Below are 17,040 nucleotides of genomic sequence, written 5' to 3'. Positions count from 1 at the left end.
CCCAATCGTTTTTGTTGATGAACACCAGTATGTCAACATTTTTTGACTTCAGCGAGCTTCTTTTTTCGCTTACAAGTAGTCCAGCTTTGCTGAACATCCTCTCACTCTCCATAGAGGTTGCTGGCACGCATAAATATTTCTTAGCGCATTTTACGACTGGCTTGTCATTTGAGATCTGCAAATAAAATATCAATATAATTTTAAATCATCTTATATCTGAGAAACATTACCTTCCAATAGTCTAATGGACTGGATGATGATGATAAATTTTCGGACATAAAATATTGACGAAGTGCCAAAATAGAGTCCACTCGTCCACTCCGTACTTTTTTTGAAATATTTTCTTCCAAGAACTCAAAAAGCTCTGGTTCTGTAGAGCTGCAGTTCGGTGCTGGCAAGCATTGTATGTCGTTAGTGGGAGACGCGGGCAAAACGCAGTAGAGGGTAGCAAGCTCATTTTCTAAAATTTTTTGGGATTCGCTGGCATTCGCAATCGACAGAAAGCCCTCCTTTTTGAATCTGGGATCCAGAAGAGTTGCTATTCGCGTGACTGTGCGTTTTTCGTATTGCGTAAGTCTTTGTCGAATTCCTTCCATTAATGAATTGTATGCCTCACGACCATCATCAGAGACCAGTCGGACATTAATTTTTTCTAAATTATGTATAAGTCCGTATACAATTGGAATAATTATTGATGTTGTCACTGAACTACTCGATGATGCCCTTTTTGTCGCGTGGTCAAAAGGAGCGAGTAGAAGCTTTAAGTCCTCCAACACAAGAATCTCGTCCGCAGATAGTGGCAACACTGCTTTTGGGGTGTTCAGCAGTACCTTTGCGATGGCGGCATGAGTACTTAAAATGCGCTCTACCATATAAAAAGCACTATTCCACCTTGTGGGACACTCCTGTTTTAAATTATAGGGCTTCTCTATTTTTTGCTCGTCTCTAAATTTGGCATACGCTATAGAGCTGTTCTTGAAAAACGACACAATACTCTTGCATTTCCCTATTACGTTTTTAATTTTTTCTTTGGATAAACAGCCTTGGACAACCAAGTTTATGCAGTGCGCAAAGCATGGCACGTGCCGTTTTTGTAACAGTTCGCAAGCTTTGATCATACTTCTGGCGTTATCCGTCACTACTGCAGTCACTTTTTCAATTACTTGCCATTCTATCAGGACTTCACGCAGGGTTAGGGATATGTTATCGGCTGAATGATTAGTCTCGTCTAAGAGTTTTTTGGTGGACAAAACTGCTGTGCGTAACATAAAGTTTTCTGTAATAAAATGGCACGTGACTGTAAGATAACTTTCGTTAGCACGTGAGGTCCAGCAATCAGTTGTTATAGCGCAGTGTTCCACGCGATCAAGGACAGACTTGAGATTTTCTCATTTTTTTTATAGAGATCTGTCATGCAAGAATCCCGCAACTTCGATCTAGATGGCAACTCATATCTTGGATCAAGAGCTTTGACAAGGTGTCGGAATCCTTTGTTCTCGACAACCGAAAATGGTCGCATATCTGAACTTATGTAGTACATCAGCGCACTGTCGAGAGCTTTCTTCCTATTTGAAGACGGTTCATATTTTTTATCTATAAACGATAAAATAGACCCTGTCTCCTTAGGAAGCTCGCTTATAGTTAGCGTCGGATGCATTCGCTTTAAGTGGCCAGATAAATTACTGGTATTGCCACTTGTAAGATATACTTTTCCACATTTTAGGCATTTTGCTGAACCATTACACGATTTGGTAAAAAATTTCCACACCTCCGACTGTCCATACCTTGTCCTTTTTACTTGTGTTTCTCCTTCGTCAATGTCTGTTGATTTGCGATCTACACAAAAATAACACATACATATACATATGCAGAAATATAAATATAATTGAATGCTAATAATACCTTTGCCACTAGCGTCTCTCAAAAACTTATCCATTGCCTACCAGCACCAATATCCTACAAAAATAATAAATAAAAAATAAAAGAAAGAAATAAATAAATGCAAATTTGTTCTTACCAAGCTCACAACACAATTTTTGCTTAATGTAAAGAAACCAGTAAATTTAGTGGTGGGAACATTTATACACAACATCGATCATCGAAAAACAAACATCGATGTTTCTCATTTTATTTCAAACATCGATGTATCGATATTACATCGATGTTGCGCCCAGCACTACTGGACAGCCTTTAAAGCAGCTAACGTGTGAACCACTACAATTTGCGCATGTTGCCGCCTCGTCTCTTTTGGGCAATCGGTAGAAGCATGCTCGCCGGCACACTTCATACACCTAAATGGCCGCCTACAGTAGTTTTTCGAATTGCCAAACGCCTGACATCGATGGTACTGGGCCGGATCGATGGGCTTGGCCATACGCTCCACACTGACTGCTTGCATAGCGATCTGCTTGAGATTGAGCACCGCCTCATGGCTGCCATCAGGCTGTGGCTGGAGCTCAATCTCAAACAGATTGAGTGGCTTTGATGTGAATCGGTGCCTCATGACGCGCACGAAACGCGTCAACCACCACGTGCCAAAGATGCTGAGATTACTACTCACAAAATAGTTGCTCACCCGAGCAATACGTTAAGTGTCGCGAGCGTGATCGGACGCACACCGCTGAGCGCGAGGCCGGCGGACGATAAGTAGTCTAGCTTGTAAATTAAAAATTACTCTAAGCTAAGACTACGGTGAAAAATAAAAACATTTTAAAACAAAAATTAAATAAATTGTTTTTATTTAAAAGTGGACTATAATAAAAGTGATTAAAACTTGCAAATAAAATTTTTTCACTTGTGAAAATTCGGCCACCTTGTGAACAGCCATTAACATATTAAACAAAAATTTAATTATCTTGAAAACCCTTATTCAAAATGAACTAAAACAAAAACTAAATTAAAAGCAACTACAGCAGCAACTATTGTGATAAATAAAAAACAAAATTCAAATAAAATTAAATAAAATGTTGACAAGTTAAAAAGTGGCCATTTCTATATGTACGTACATACATACATACGCACATATATAAAACTTGAAGTAACTACTGTGATTTTATTTAAAATAAAACAAAATAAAATCTAACGCAACTACAACAACATTTGTGATAATCTTGACAAATTTAAAATAAAATCCAAATAAAATTAACAATTAATTTCGACAAACTAAAAGTGGCCATTACATATGTGCGTACACACACATATCCACAAATCTAACCAAATCTAACGAGTTTTATACTGTGTATATATATGTATATATTTTTTTTCCTTTTGTATTCACTATTTTATTATTATTATTATTTTTTTTTTAATTTTTTTTTTTTATTTTATCGTATTACTCTCATTAATATCATTAATATTATCGTTTTTCCCAAGTTTATCCTTTATTTATTAGCTTTTATTTTCTCTCCCCCTTGTTTTTTTTTTTTATATTGAATTCATTTTGTTCGCCCTACAGTCGTCGTCGTCGTCGTCCCACTGTGCTCTCCAGTTTTATGGCCTCTGGACCGCTAATCTGCTCTGTTACACAGAGCTGTGGGGTATATCCGCCGATTAGTTCGCACTTTTATTTCATTATAAATTGTTATATATGTACATACATATATACGTATATATACACATATATATATGCGCATATCTACATATATGCATATATACACACAAATATATAAGGTTTAATTATTTCTTTGACTCGGCGATTTCTAATGCCCTCCACTTTCTTGCTTCCGTTTTCGCACAACGTATGCTGCGCGAGTTACCAACCCAACAACACACACAAACACATATTCAATAATTCTTTGTACACACATAAGCACACACAAAAACACTCAAACACACACAAACACATATTCAATAATTCTTTGTACACACATAAGCACACACAAAAACACTCAAACACACACACAATTATAAAATACCTACACATAAGCATTGTACTCTTTGTAAGAAGATACGAAACAAAGAAACCAAAAAACTTAGAAATAAAGACTCACTTCTGTTTTGGCATTTGAATGAAGAGGACGTTTTATTAATATCTTGACACCTACATATATACACCATCTAGCTCCCGATGGTAATTGGCGCAGCCGGTTAAGGAATGGATCTACTTATAATCATGCTAAGTATCATTATTTTTGTGAAGTTCACTAAAGTGGAGTAACTGTGTATAAGATGCATTGCTAAATGGAACGGAATCAATCGCTGATAATCGTTACCACAAAAAAAAAAAAAAAAAAAAAAAAAAAATATATATATATATATATATATATATATATATATATATATATATATTGCAGTCTATGTATAAACATGTACACATGTACCTAATTTTAAATAACAAATGTGTTGCGATTGGGCAGAATCAATCGTTGATAATTGCTGTTATCGCAACATTATTCATTAAAAATATATACATATGTGGATATGTATGCATATGAACATCTTGTGGTGTGATATATGAAATCAAACGCTGATCATCGTACTTCATACACAACAAACATTCATTCACAAACTCATGATGTGGTGGGGTGGAATCAATCACTGATAATCACTACTGCCACAGCATGATTAAACAACATAGTAATGTATTTGTGAATTTGTACATGCAGTACATATATGCAGACATACGTAACTAGAAAATCGTCTATTATTTCACAACTACATGAAATTTTAAGACACGCTATGAAAAATAAATAAAAAGCAGCAACGCCACAATTCTGCGTTTCGCCGCCGACCTAACGGAATCTTGAATTTCGGTCGTCACTCTCAACATTAAAGAGGCTCTGATGTCCGGCGCCACTAGACACGCGACAGAATTACAACGCTCAAAACTCAAGAAATTTCGGCCGACAATAACAAATCTATGCTGTTGAAGGTTTTTCTTAAATGAAACACGGTATATGTAGGCGCAACACAAAAAGTTTATTTAACACAATATTCAGTAACAAGTACACTTCTTCACGTACCGCGACGATTTGAACTTAGCTAACCGAGCCGACACACTGACATTGATCTTACACAATGAACTTACTGAATGATCTTTGGCTCGACTTACAGCGCGCTTATATACCTACTTCTACTGCATATCGAATGTTCTGGATGTCTCCTTATGCTTCTATGTTTGCGTCTATTTCATAATCCAGAACATTCGGTTTCTTATTCTAGAGACAAATGTGCGATCAGCCGACGACTGTGTTTACCGTTAGCTCAAATGCTCACTTGATGATGAGTTTTTCGAGATCAATCCTCAACACCCTCCCTAAAACTCAACATCTCTATAACAAATTTGTCCCTTATTCTTCATTCCCAATTTCTCTCTTAGATACAAAAATCTGGGCTTTGGCAAAGCTTTAGTAAAAATGTCAGCGATCTGCTCTTCACTCTTTACATACCTTACATCTATCTCATCTTTCTCAAATAAATCGCGTACAAAATGATATTTAACATCTATATGTTTGCTTCGTTGATGAAATTCAGGATTTTTGATTAGCTTAATCGCACTTATATTATCTATAAACAAGATGTAGTTACTTAAATTAATGTTACAATCAAAAAACAATTTCTTTAGCCATATCATTTCCTTACTTGCTAGAGCTGCACTTACATATTCGGCTTCTGTTGTTGATAAAGCTACACATTGTTGTTTTTTTACTTTGCCACGTTATTGCAGCATTCGCATATTTACACAAAATTCCAGATGTAGATTTCCGAGTTTTCTTATCACCTGCATAATCAGCATCACTATATTATATTATACTATATCAAAAATATTATTATTTTTACTGTATAAAATTCCCAAATCCATCGTTCCTTTCAAATAACGAAATATTCTCTTAACTAACGTCCAGTGATGCTGCTTCGGGTTTTCTAGCTCTCGGGAAACTACATTAACAGAAAAACTTATATCTGGCCTTGAAACAACTTGTAAAAACATTAAATTTCCTACTGCTTCGCGGTAAGGTGCATTACAATTATTTTGTTCAGATACATTTTCATCATAATTACATTCAACTGGCGTGGAGACAATGTTCGCATTTATCATATTAAATTTTTCTAAAATTTTCTTTATATAATTTTCTTGATATATGAAGATAGAACCATTTGGCTGCTTCAGTATTTCTATTCCTAAGAAGCATGTTACATTTTTTGTACTTGTTATTTTAAATTCCTTGCTCAAATTCTCAAATAGATTATCAATTAAAAATTCATTGGATGCAGCAATTAACCCGTCATCTACATAAATCGTTAACAAAATTCTGTCATTATTTTTAGAGTATATATAAAAACATGGATCTGCAATACTTTGTGTAAATCCCAAATTTTTAATAACATTTGCAAAATGCTCTGTCCAGCACCTCGGAGCTTGTTTTAACCCATACAAACTCTTCAACAATTTGCAAACAGAAGAGGTACCATCTTCGAAACCCTCTGGCTGATGCATATAAATATTTTCCTTAAGAGTACCATATAAAAAGGCTGTTTTTACATCAAACTGACCAAGAAATAGATTTTCTTGAGCAGCTACACTTAACAGGAATCTCACGGTATCAAATCTAACTACAGGGCTAAAAGTCTCTTTATAATCGATCCCTTCCTTTTGTGAATAACCCTTAATAACTAAACGCGCTTTATACCTTTCCGAGCCGTCTGGATTGAGCTTCTTTGTATAAACCCATCTACTATTGATAACCTTTTTATTTTCAGGTTTTGGAACAAGAACCCAAGTTCTATTTTCATGTAAAGAATTAATTTCTTCTTGCATCGCAGTTTGCCAGTACTCTTTATCATCAGACTTTAACGCTTCATTATAATTTAAAGGCAAGCTTTGTGTAATAAATGTAACAGGGCAACCATAAAAATCTGGCATACGAATCTGTGATCTATCTCGCAATCGCCGACCCATTTCACTATTATTATGTTCAGTTGATTCATCTTCAATTTTATTATTTTCGTATTCACTTTCATTAGTCTCACTTTCAGAATTGTCAACTAAAATTTCAGGCCTTTTAAACTGAGCTGTAAAGTTTTCTGGCTTAAAACATACATCTCTACTTATAATTACATCTCTCATATTTGGAACATATACACGATATCCTTTGCAATTTTCAACGTATCCTACTATAAATCCTTTAATAGACTTTTTATCTAATTTTCTCCTTTTTTCTTTTGGTACATGTACAAAACATTCAGTCCCGAAAATTTTAAGATTTCCGATATCTGGCTCTTTCTTGAACCACAACTCATATGGAGTTTTATTCCCATGTTTTGTTGGACCTGTGCGGTTAATTACATAAACTGCAGTGTTTACTGCTTCTGCCCATAGAAATAATGGTAACTCAGAATTAGAATGCAACATTGATCGTGCAGCTTCAATAATAGTTCTATTCTCACGTTCCGCAACTCCATTCTGTTCAGGTGTATAAGGAGCATTAACAATATGTTTTATTCCCTTCTTATTAAAGAACGATTTAACTTCTTTATTAATATATTCTCTACCCCCCATCGCTGTGAATTTCTTTAATGTTTTCATGAAATTGATTCTGAATTGCCTGAATAAAAATTTGGAGTTTTTCAAATACTTCAGACTTATGACGTATAAAATAAACTTCCCGATAACTTGAATAATCATCTTTAAAGCTAACAAAATACAACTTTTTACCAATAGACTCTACCTCTATCGGACCGCAAACATCAGTATGAATTATCTCTCGTGTCTTTGTTGCACGGTCAATATTTTTGTGAAATGTTAGCCGATGCTGCTTCCCATAAGCACATCCTTCACAAAAGAAATCATTTTCTAGAAAATCAATATTCTTATTTTTCAAATAATCGCGAACATGTCGAACGTTTTGATGACAAAACCTCTCGTGCCATACTTGTAAAGAATCACTTTCTTTCGATTCTATTTTTCTTGTTAAATTACACAATTTTGGCATCAAAACATTCGCATCTAATTTTAATAAGTTTCCGAACCTAGAACCCGTTGCAATTATTTTATTATCACGTCTCAACAAACACTGTGTTCCTTTATTTTTAATAAGACAATCAACACCCCTTTTTGCAGCTGACATAATAGAAAATAAATTGTAAACTATTTCCGGAACATACAAAACATTAAACATTGTCGTCGCCCTTTTATCATTATTGACATAAGTTTCAATATCAATATTACCTTTTCCGTGCGCCGTGATATATTTACCGTTACCTACGCCTATCCTCAGGGGCTCCAAAAATTCTTCATAAGTAGAATACCAATCTCGACGCCTTGACATGTGATCAGAAGCTCCTGAGTCGATCACCCACACGTCATCTTCTCTGCCGTCCCTGCTCGCAATCAATCCTTTCCTCGATGATTCACCCGATTCTCCTTGATTATTTTCCGCTTGACTTCCTGCATTTCTCCTTTGGTGACATGTGTTGCTCTTGTGGCCTTTCTTCTTGCATATATAACACCTGTAGCAGTCCTTCTTCAGATGTCCCATCACGCCGCAGTTATAGCACTTCATAATTTTCTTCTTATTTTCATGTTCTCTTTTATTTTTTCCGTTGCCGGCGACTAACGCTGTTGACTCTTCAGGTACCACTTCTTGTTCTTTTGACCGCATTTCTTCTGTCATTAAACGAGTCGTCAAATTGTTCAATGTTCTTTTGCTGTCTTCGACCGAATCCCACGCACTATGAAAATAGTTAAACTTTTGAGGCAAAGATGACAGGATTCGCGACATTAACATTGTTTCAGGCACAGCACTTCCAAGATTTTTCATCTTGCTCCACAAAACTTCCAACTTTGAAATATTGTAGTCCACACTCTCACTTTCAATCCATTTGAAATCAAAAAACTGTTTCTGAATAGCCGATAAATTTTCTTCTGATTTCATATCATACACTGAGTTCAATTTTATCCACATTTCTCTTGCTGTTTTGCAGCTCACAATCAATTCCATCGGTCTTCTCTCGATAGAATGAATAATTATTTTCCTTGCAGTCTTATCAGCTTTCAAGAACCTTTTCGAGTCTCTCTCGTATGTTGCAGACTCCTGTGTCGGACACGTCAAACTACCTTCACAAACGGCAAGAACATCGTCGTCTTCTTCCAATAGCGTACGAATCATAAAACACCACAAATGCCAATTGTCTTTGTCGCGTAATCGTTCAATTCTCATATTTAATGGCTCCATTTTCATTGTCTTTATTTAGTTACAAATTTGCCACTAATTCACTTTTGTACTTGCACTCGATTTCACACTACATTACACGTTTAGCACTGTCTGGGCCCATAACCTGTTGAAGGTTTTTCTTAAATGAAACACGGTATATGTAGGCGCAACACAAAAAGTTTATTTAACACAATATTCAGTAACAAGTACACTTCTTCACGTACCGCGACGATTTGAACTTAGCTAACCGAGCCGACACACTGACATTGATCTTACACAATGAACTTACTGAATGATCTTTGGCTCGACTTACAGCGCGCTTATATACCTACTTCTACTGCATATCGAATGTTCTGGATGTCTCCTTATGCTTCTATGTTTGCGTCTATTTCATAATCCAGAACATTCGGTTTCTTATTCTAGAGACAAATGTGCGATCAGCCGACGACTGTGTTTACCGTTAGCTCAAATGCTCACTTGATGATGAGTTTTTCGAGATCAATCCTCAACATTAATAACTACAAAAAACAAAATCCATAACAACAAAATTCCATTTCATTTTCCTTAATCGCTACAAAATCAAACTATGCCTCCAATCCTATTCAAATCCTATTCACCATAACAAAAATCTATTTCATTCAATATCTTTACTTATTACCTACAAACATTTAAGGTGGGCAAAAAAAAGGCCAACATTGCACAGTTGAAGCCATTTCATCAAGGAGATGAGGAAATTGACATGATCCCGGTAACCGAGACCGGGGAAACGAAGAACGAGGAGCGAACTCCGCTGTCCCCGACAATAACGACGAAAGGCCTTGATAGGTCTATACGTCTCGCAAACCACTAACTTCCCCGTAGAGACCCCTATTAATGCTAACACTAACGCAGTAGTTAGAGGGCCGTTTCGGTCATTAACACGAATAAAAAACAGAAGACTAAAAATAAACTCCGAACTTACAGGGAGGTCAATAGATGGAGGAAGTCATCGAGATTAGCAGCGATGATGAGGGCTCGGTCCAAGTCGAGGACACCAGCAGCGACAGCACCGAGTCGTTCTCCCGGGAAGAGGCGCAGAGGCGACAAAGGGACCCGAGGCTCGGTAGAGAATATTACCGCCGCCAAGAGGAGCGGGCGCCACCCCGGCGCGTGCACACGGCCCTCCGCTCGACGATGAACGTGGCAAGCCGGATGGACGGCCTAATACAGTTTATACAGGCCAGGTACACAACAGTGTACATCCAGGTGCCCAGGGGAGGAACAACGCCACCACTCGTGGAGGAGCCGCCGTCTCCTCCCCGCCCACCGGGCAGCCCGGAGTCGTATGTACAGAGATGTGCGGACGACACAGCCTCGTCGGGATGGGCGACTCTGACACCATGGACGGCGAGTGAGGAGGAAGAAATCCCGGCCGGAGAGATCGACGATGGATCCCCGTCGCGGGGGCGGGACGGCGGCAGGGAGCGTAGTCCCTCCGTCAATAACCCCGCCCCGGAGACCGCGGCGCGAGATGGATTGGAAGAGGAACACTTGGACGTGTCGGGGAGGCGCGATGGAACAGTTCGGGTCGAAGACGCGAGCTCCGAGGAGGATGGCACCACAAACCCCATTCCCCGACGCCGAGCTAGCGTCGACGCCGAGGAGGAGCGACAGCCGGAATCCGTCAGGATTACGCTACGATATACGCCGGGCACGGTCGAAAACCGACGTCTATCGCGTGCGTCTCAGTCCAGCACAGAGCGCCCGACGGGTCGCGGACAAGCAGCCGAGCGTAGGCGTCGCCGGCGACGACGACGAGGACGACCGGTGTCCGAACGCGAATCGGATTCCCGCACCCCCGCCAGTCAAGGGAAAACGACAGACGGTGCCGAAGGTCCGTCCACGCATCGGCAGCGCCGGGAGAGGAGTACGTCCACGAGCGGCCGAGGGCGCAGCGAGCGCCGAGATGAGTCGACGGAGACTCGTTCGAGCGAGGAAAGGCGCCTGTTGGCAGACATGGCCGAGTTGCTAGACGGGAGGGAGGTAAATCTCGAGGAGGTACTCGGCGAGGAGGACGCGGAGTCGAGGAGAATGTTGCCGTCAATCCCTATCGGCTGGAGAGTACACCCTGCCGGTACCGAGCTGAGTGCGGAGGTGATCCAGCTGCTGAGGCGGGAGACGCGAGGACGGCGGCACAGGAGGACCCGCTTCCGGGTCGCGGCGGGGGAACAGGCCTATACGGTGACTGTTAATTCATCGGGGGCGTGGTAATTTCCCCTGTCGGAGTAAGGGGGGGTGTAAGGTGGCATTTTCTTTCCCACCTAACATGTTTGTAGGTAATAAGCAAAGATATTGAAATGAAATAGATTTTTTTGTTATGGTGAATAAGATTTGAGTAGGATTTGAGGCATAGTTTGATTTTTGTAGCGATTAAGGGAAATGAAATGGAATTTTGTTATGGATTTTGATTTTTTGTAGTTATTAAGGTTATATTTTGAAATCATTGTTTGTTAATGCCAGATCCCATTAACAGGATTGCTCCTCCCCCACAGAGCCCGATTATGCTATTAACAGCTTTCTGTTAATAGCATAACCGCTTGCTCTCAGTACTTGGCCCTCCGCCAAGTACTACTCCTTCTACTATTACTACTCTTTTTACACTGATTCCTTGTGCAACTACTTGAATATCCAACATCGCCATTTTGCGCGTGCCGAATAAAATAGTTTTTAAAATCACCACCACGTGTCCTTATTTGAAGACTCCACACTACAACATTTGGTCCTTCGAGCCGGATATCATCAACACATCCACCAGCGATTCTTGGGAGTTCTGAGATAAGTAATTGATTGCTTTTCGTTTCACTGCAACTTGCATAGGTCAGTGCATACCGGCATTTGTTATACGACATTTCCGCCATATATATTTGTATATATACATATTTGTACTTTGTGCAAGTTGCATCCCACTAATATATATATTCTTATATATTAGACACAAATCTGAATATATATATTCTTATATATTCAGGTACGTGAAGTCCATAGCCATACATACATACATATATGTATGTATGCACTAACCTTCAAGTCCGTTGCATATTCACATATTCCGAATCTTTCCGTTTTGCTAAGACATAATACACAATATCCTTTGTGTCTTGTCGCAGCTCAACCATAACATTCAATCCAATCATATAGTCCGATTGCACATATTTAATTGCGATTTCACTGCAATATATGTACGTACATACAAGGCTCCCATTGCATATACATACACATATATATATGCACACCTGTTTGTACATTCCGCACCATATATACATATATTAAAATAAATAAAGATAAAACAGAAAAAAACATATCCTTGTCGTTTTATTATAATTTATTTTAAATCTTTATATTTATACACATATATTTATATTTGCATGTTAACTCTTATACGTGTGTGTGTGCTAATTGTGTCTCCGCTTTGCTCTGCCATCCACATATAAAAACAAGTAAGAACGTTGCAGTCGGGCGTTACCGACTGCAGAATACTCATTCACATCCCATCAACAATTTAGTAGTTAAGTTTCGCTCTAATACTGTAGAATATACAGGTTTTTCCGATTTGCCACGCCCCAACTGGGCGTAGACACCTAATTTTTGGTCAGTTTTTCGAAAGAGATAACGGTACCCTAACTGCAAAGTTTGAATGCTTACTCTCAAAAAAGTGAAAATTACAGGGTATTTTTCGATATGGCACGCCCCTAAAGAGGCGTAAAAATTATTTTTGGGGAATCGATAGAGGAGGCTACCAGTAACTCAACTATCCAATTTGAAGCTTCTTGCTATTATACTTTAGGAGATATAAACTTTTGCGGTTTGCCACGCCCCCTGTGAGCGGACATATATCCGACAAAACTTTTTGGTCTTGGGTGATCAGTCCGAGCATATATACAAAATTTGAGGTCTCTGCCATCAATAGTGTCCAAATATAGGAGAATTTATAGAATCACTATATCTTCAGGTCCGCTTTTAAACGCCCTCAATGGGCGTAGACTTATAATTTATCTTTAGACTTTATAGAATCATAACATTAGCTGACGTGCAAAATTTCAGCATTCTAGGTTTACAACTTCAGGAGATACAGCTCTATCCGATTTGCCACGCCCCCAATGGGCGTAGATATATCCGCCATAGCTCGTAATCTTGGGTGGTCAACGCAGAACTACATACCAAATTTCAGCTTTCTAGATCTTCAACAAACATGATTTCTGGTATATCGGAAAATGCATTTTCCGATTTGCCACGCCCCTAGTGGGCGGATCGGGAAAATTTTAACACTTTATAAATCGGAGACATACACGAGTATGTGTTCCAAATTTCAAGTCTCTAGCTTCAATAGCGCCGAAATAGATTGCGTTCATAAGGACAGACGGTCAGACGGACAGAATCTTTGATTTGTTTAACGTGACGTGTACCCCAATGGGGGCTTACAACCACGGTACTCGCATGTGCCACATATGTGACACATAGTACAGCGGGTGAAAATAATGCGTCCACCAACGCCCCTAAAAGATCTCTTTCAGCTACCAACTTTGCTGTCGGGCACAATTCCCTCTGGGGTCGAGGCGAGGCCTATCATAACCTTTACTGACTACGGGTACAGAAAATACCAGGGACCGCAAATAAGAGTTACGCATTTAAAAAAATTGAGGGTCAAAAGAACTCCCAAGAAGAGAGAGAAAAACACACATAAGGATTTCTGTTATGGCAAATTCAAAAAAAGCATAAACTTTTATTTGTAATTTTTTATTAAAAAATTATAATTAATTATTAAAATTGATTTTTATGATACAATTTTTATAATAAAAATCAAAAATAAGAGTTATGATTTGATATTTATTATAAAAATTGAAAATAAAAATTGAATTGAAATATCTCTTGAACTAAAGGAGATAGATCATATATTTTTATATATATACATATGATCTACGCATTAATACCTTTCATTTGATGTATAATACGTACGTAAATATGTACATGCATATGCGCATATACATATTTATTTAATTATCTGCTAGGCTCTTGCCCATTGCACTCGCCCTGTGCACTTACCCGTACCTATTCAGCAGGCAAAGTGAGGGGGAGACAGATGCAAATAAAGCATAATCACTGTATATATGTACATACATATGTTTATATGTATATATATGTATTATTGTCACCTTCCCCTGTACCCAAAGATATAACACTTAATATAAGTTTTCTATTTATTTAGTTTTAAAAACATTATTTTTTATAGAATCTGCACTTGGGTTGGATCTTAAGTCTGTTAGCACAAGCTTCAGAGCAGAAAAAGCAGTATTTCTTCACGCTTCTCCAAGCTTTTGGCTAGATCCTCACTATGGATGTTGCTAGCCATAGACTGTATCTGTATGCTTTCCAAGAAAAGCTTGTAGAAGTCCCCAATAAAAAGTTGTTCGCTTTGCCGGATGAACTCCTCATATATGCATACATTTCTTAGCATTTCAAAACTTGATCTCCATCTGGTGGGCACATCAATGACAGGCAGAGGTAGCGCTGTAGTTGAAATTGCTAGTCTAAATTCAGAATACAAGAGGAAAATTATTCATTGGTATAATTAAAATTCGTTAATTTGCATCTTTACCTGAACGTCGATGTGCGCAAAGCTTTTACAAGTTTTCGCGCACTTACAACAGTTGCATCCCTTGCATCATTGCTCAAAAAATCCTTTACGGCTAATTGCAAGGAGTGAACAGCACATCGAATTGATGAGATCGAAAAAACATTTATGCTGTCCATCAGCTGCTCAATTTCAATATCAGCACTGAGCACACTTTCGAGATCCTCGTTGAAATAATCAATTGCCTTTATGAAATTCCTACCATTGTCTGAAGTTATCGTATATAACTGCTGCTTTGAAACCGAAAATTCTGCCAAAATATTTTCCATTTCTGTGCTCAAATTGAGCCCTGTGTGTTGTCGGTGCAGCTCAACTATGCCCAATGTCTTCACTTCAATGGCATGATTTCTATAATACTGGACGTTTACACCCAGAATGCCTTTTGAATGTCGGGAAGCAATGTCAATTTTGAGCGATAGCATCATATTTTGAAGTCTATCTCTTAAGACGGACTTTTCGCGCTCATATTTTTCCGTGACATGGTGCATAACATTCCGTGATGTGATGGGGCTCATCTGCAACCCATTAAAAATTTGGTCTGTCAGCGCTTTGAAAGGTGCAGAATCAAAAAGAGAGAATGACACTTTTTCATCTGTCACCAATTGCACGCACGCTTTCTTGACCTCGTTTGACGACATAGAAATAGTAAATTTCGTTTTCTTCTCCTGAGGTTCACTTGTGTCTTGGTTCAACTTAGACATGTACTCATCGGCATGGCTCTCCTGAAGATGAATTGCCCTTGAAGGAACGCTTGCAAATTTTGCAATCCGTAACATCTTGCTCCACTTTAAAAAAAAAAAAAAACTTCGCGGACAATAGCATCACGTTTACGACCCATTGCAATCAATCACCAAATTATAAAAGAAACAATGCATACAAAAAGCTTGACGATGCTGCGTTAACCACTTCTTATCGCAAATCGAATTCTAAAACAAGTAAGAAGACTCTAGTGGAGACTGCTCGACTAGGAGATACCCTGAACCCTCTAATCTGATATTCTAAACACTCTGCACTTCTTTTCGGCACGTATTAGAACGCGCTCTGCTAACTGCGCAGTAAGCAGCGACTGCGCTTGGGCTGCGCTGCAGTGTGGGCAACATTATAAGAATTTATTTGTTGAATAATTTAATTTCTATACAAACAATCTTAATGAAACTTTCAGAACATAATCATATTATTTAAATGTATGTACATTCCAAAGCACAAGTCCCTAGTACTTGAAGTACGCCTTTTACATAGGTGAGGGTGAGGGGGTGGATATAGGGGTGGTGGGTAAATAACAACAAAAATCGAAATTATATAAAATACATATAAGTCTACATTTAAAATTTGCAAGCTCTAGCTCTAAAGATGTAGGAGATATAATTTTATAACTGGTTTTCGATAAGTTTTTTATCGATAAAAGATCGGGATGAGTTATCAATTTTTAATGATAAACTCGATATCCACGCTGTAATTACGGACATTTAAAAAAAAATTTAAAGTCTCTAGCTCTTATATCTTCGGAAATCGACGCGTTCAAACATACGGACAGACGGACAGACGGACGGACGGACAGACAGACAGACGGACAGGGCCAAATCAACTCAGCTCGTCACCCTGATCAAGAATATATATACTTTGTGGGGTCTGCCACGCCTCCTTCTGCCTGTTGCATACATTTCAACAAAACCATTATACCCTGATTTCCCATTGAAAATGGGTTCAGGGTATAAATAGATTTATAACGGGGAGGCCATTGCACAGTGGGCCAAACGGCCGATTTAGCTTAGTTTTTTTTTTCTTTCAAAAACTCACTTTTTTCTAGAATTCAGAGTTTTAGGATATTTTTACAATATTGAACAATTTTTAGGTTTGGTATTATTGTTTATAAACTGCATTGACCGATATATACCCACTGTGCGTATGTCATTATGCTTTAGTTCAATCTATCTCTTTCACTCTTTTGCGCCTAAAGTAAATTGTTATATCTTTGGGTACAGGGGAAGGTGACAATAATACATATATATACATATAAACATATGTATGTACATATATACAATGATTATGCTTTATTTGCATCTGTCTCCCCCTCACTTTACCTGCTGAATAGGTACGGGTAAGTGCACAGGACGAGTGCAATGGGCAAGAGCCTAGCAGATATTTAAATATATATGTATATGCGCATATACATGTACATATTTACGTACGTATTATACATCAAATGAAAGGTATTGTTGT

At 38.3% G+C, this 17,040-nt stretch overlaps 2 protein-coding genes across 2 annotated transcripts; one reads left to right on the top strand and one right to left on the bottom strand.

Annotated features, from left to right (window-relative positions):
- Window positions 1–208: 208 nt before the first annotated feature.
- LOC122757889 (E3 SUMO-protein ligase ZBED1-like) lies at window positions 209–2,075 on the bottom strand. The gene is made up of 2 exons (XM_044011567.1): window positions 1,903–2,075; window positions 209–1,836 (listed from the first exon to the last, which is right to left on the bottom strand). The coding sequence occupies exons 1-2, from the start codon at window positions 1,934–1,936 to the stop codon at window positions 1,343–1,345; spliced, it is 528 nt and encodes a 175-aa protein (XP_043867502.1). The 5' UTR covers window positions 1,937–2,075; the 3' UTR covers window positions 209–1,342.
- An 8,052-nt stretch (window positions 2,076–10,127) lies between these two features.
- LOC122757837 (serine/arginine repetitive matrix protein 5-like) lies at window positions 10,128–11,402 on the top strand. The gene has a single exon (XM_044011403.1). The coding sequence runs from the start codon at window positions 10,128–10,130 to the stop codon at window positions 11,400–11,402; it is 1,275 nt and encodes a 424-aa protein (XP_043867338.1).
- The last annotated feature ends 5,638 nt before the right edge of the window (window positions 11,403–17,040 follow it).

The sequence above is a fragment of the Drosophila mojavensis genome, unplaced genomic scaffold (genome assembly GCF_018153725.1).
Source record: "Drosophila mojavensis isolate 15081-1352.22 unplaced genomic scaffold, ASM1815372v1 contig_136, whole genome shotgun sequence".
Classification (NCBI taxonomy): domain Eukaryota; kingdom Metazoa; phylum Arthropoda; class Insecta; order Diptera; family Drosophilidae; genus Drosophila; species Drosophila mojavensis.
Note: the sequence above shows the minus strand (reverse complement) of the source record. Positions and strands in the feature narration are given on the sequence as shown.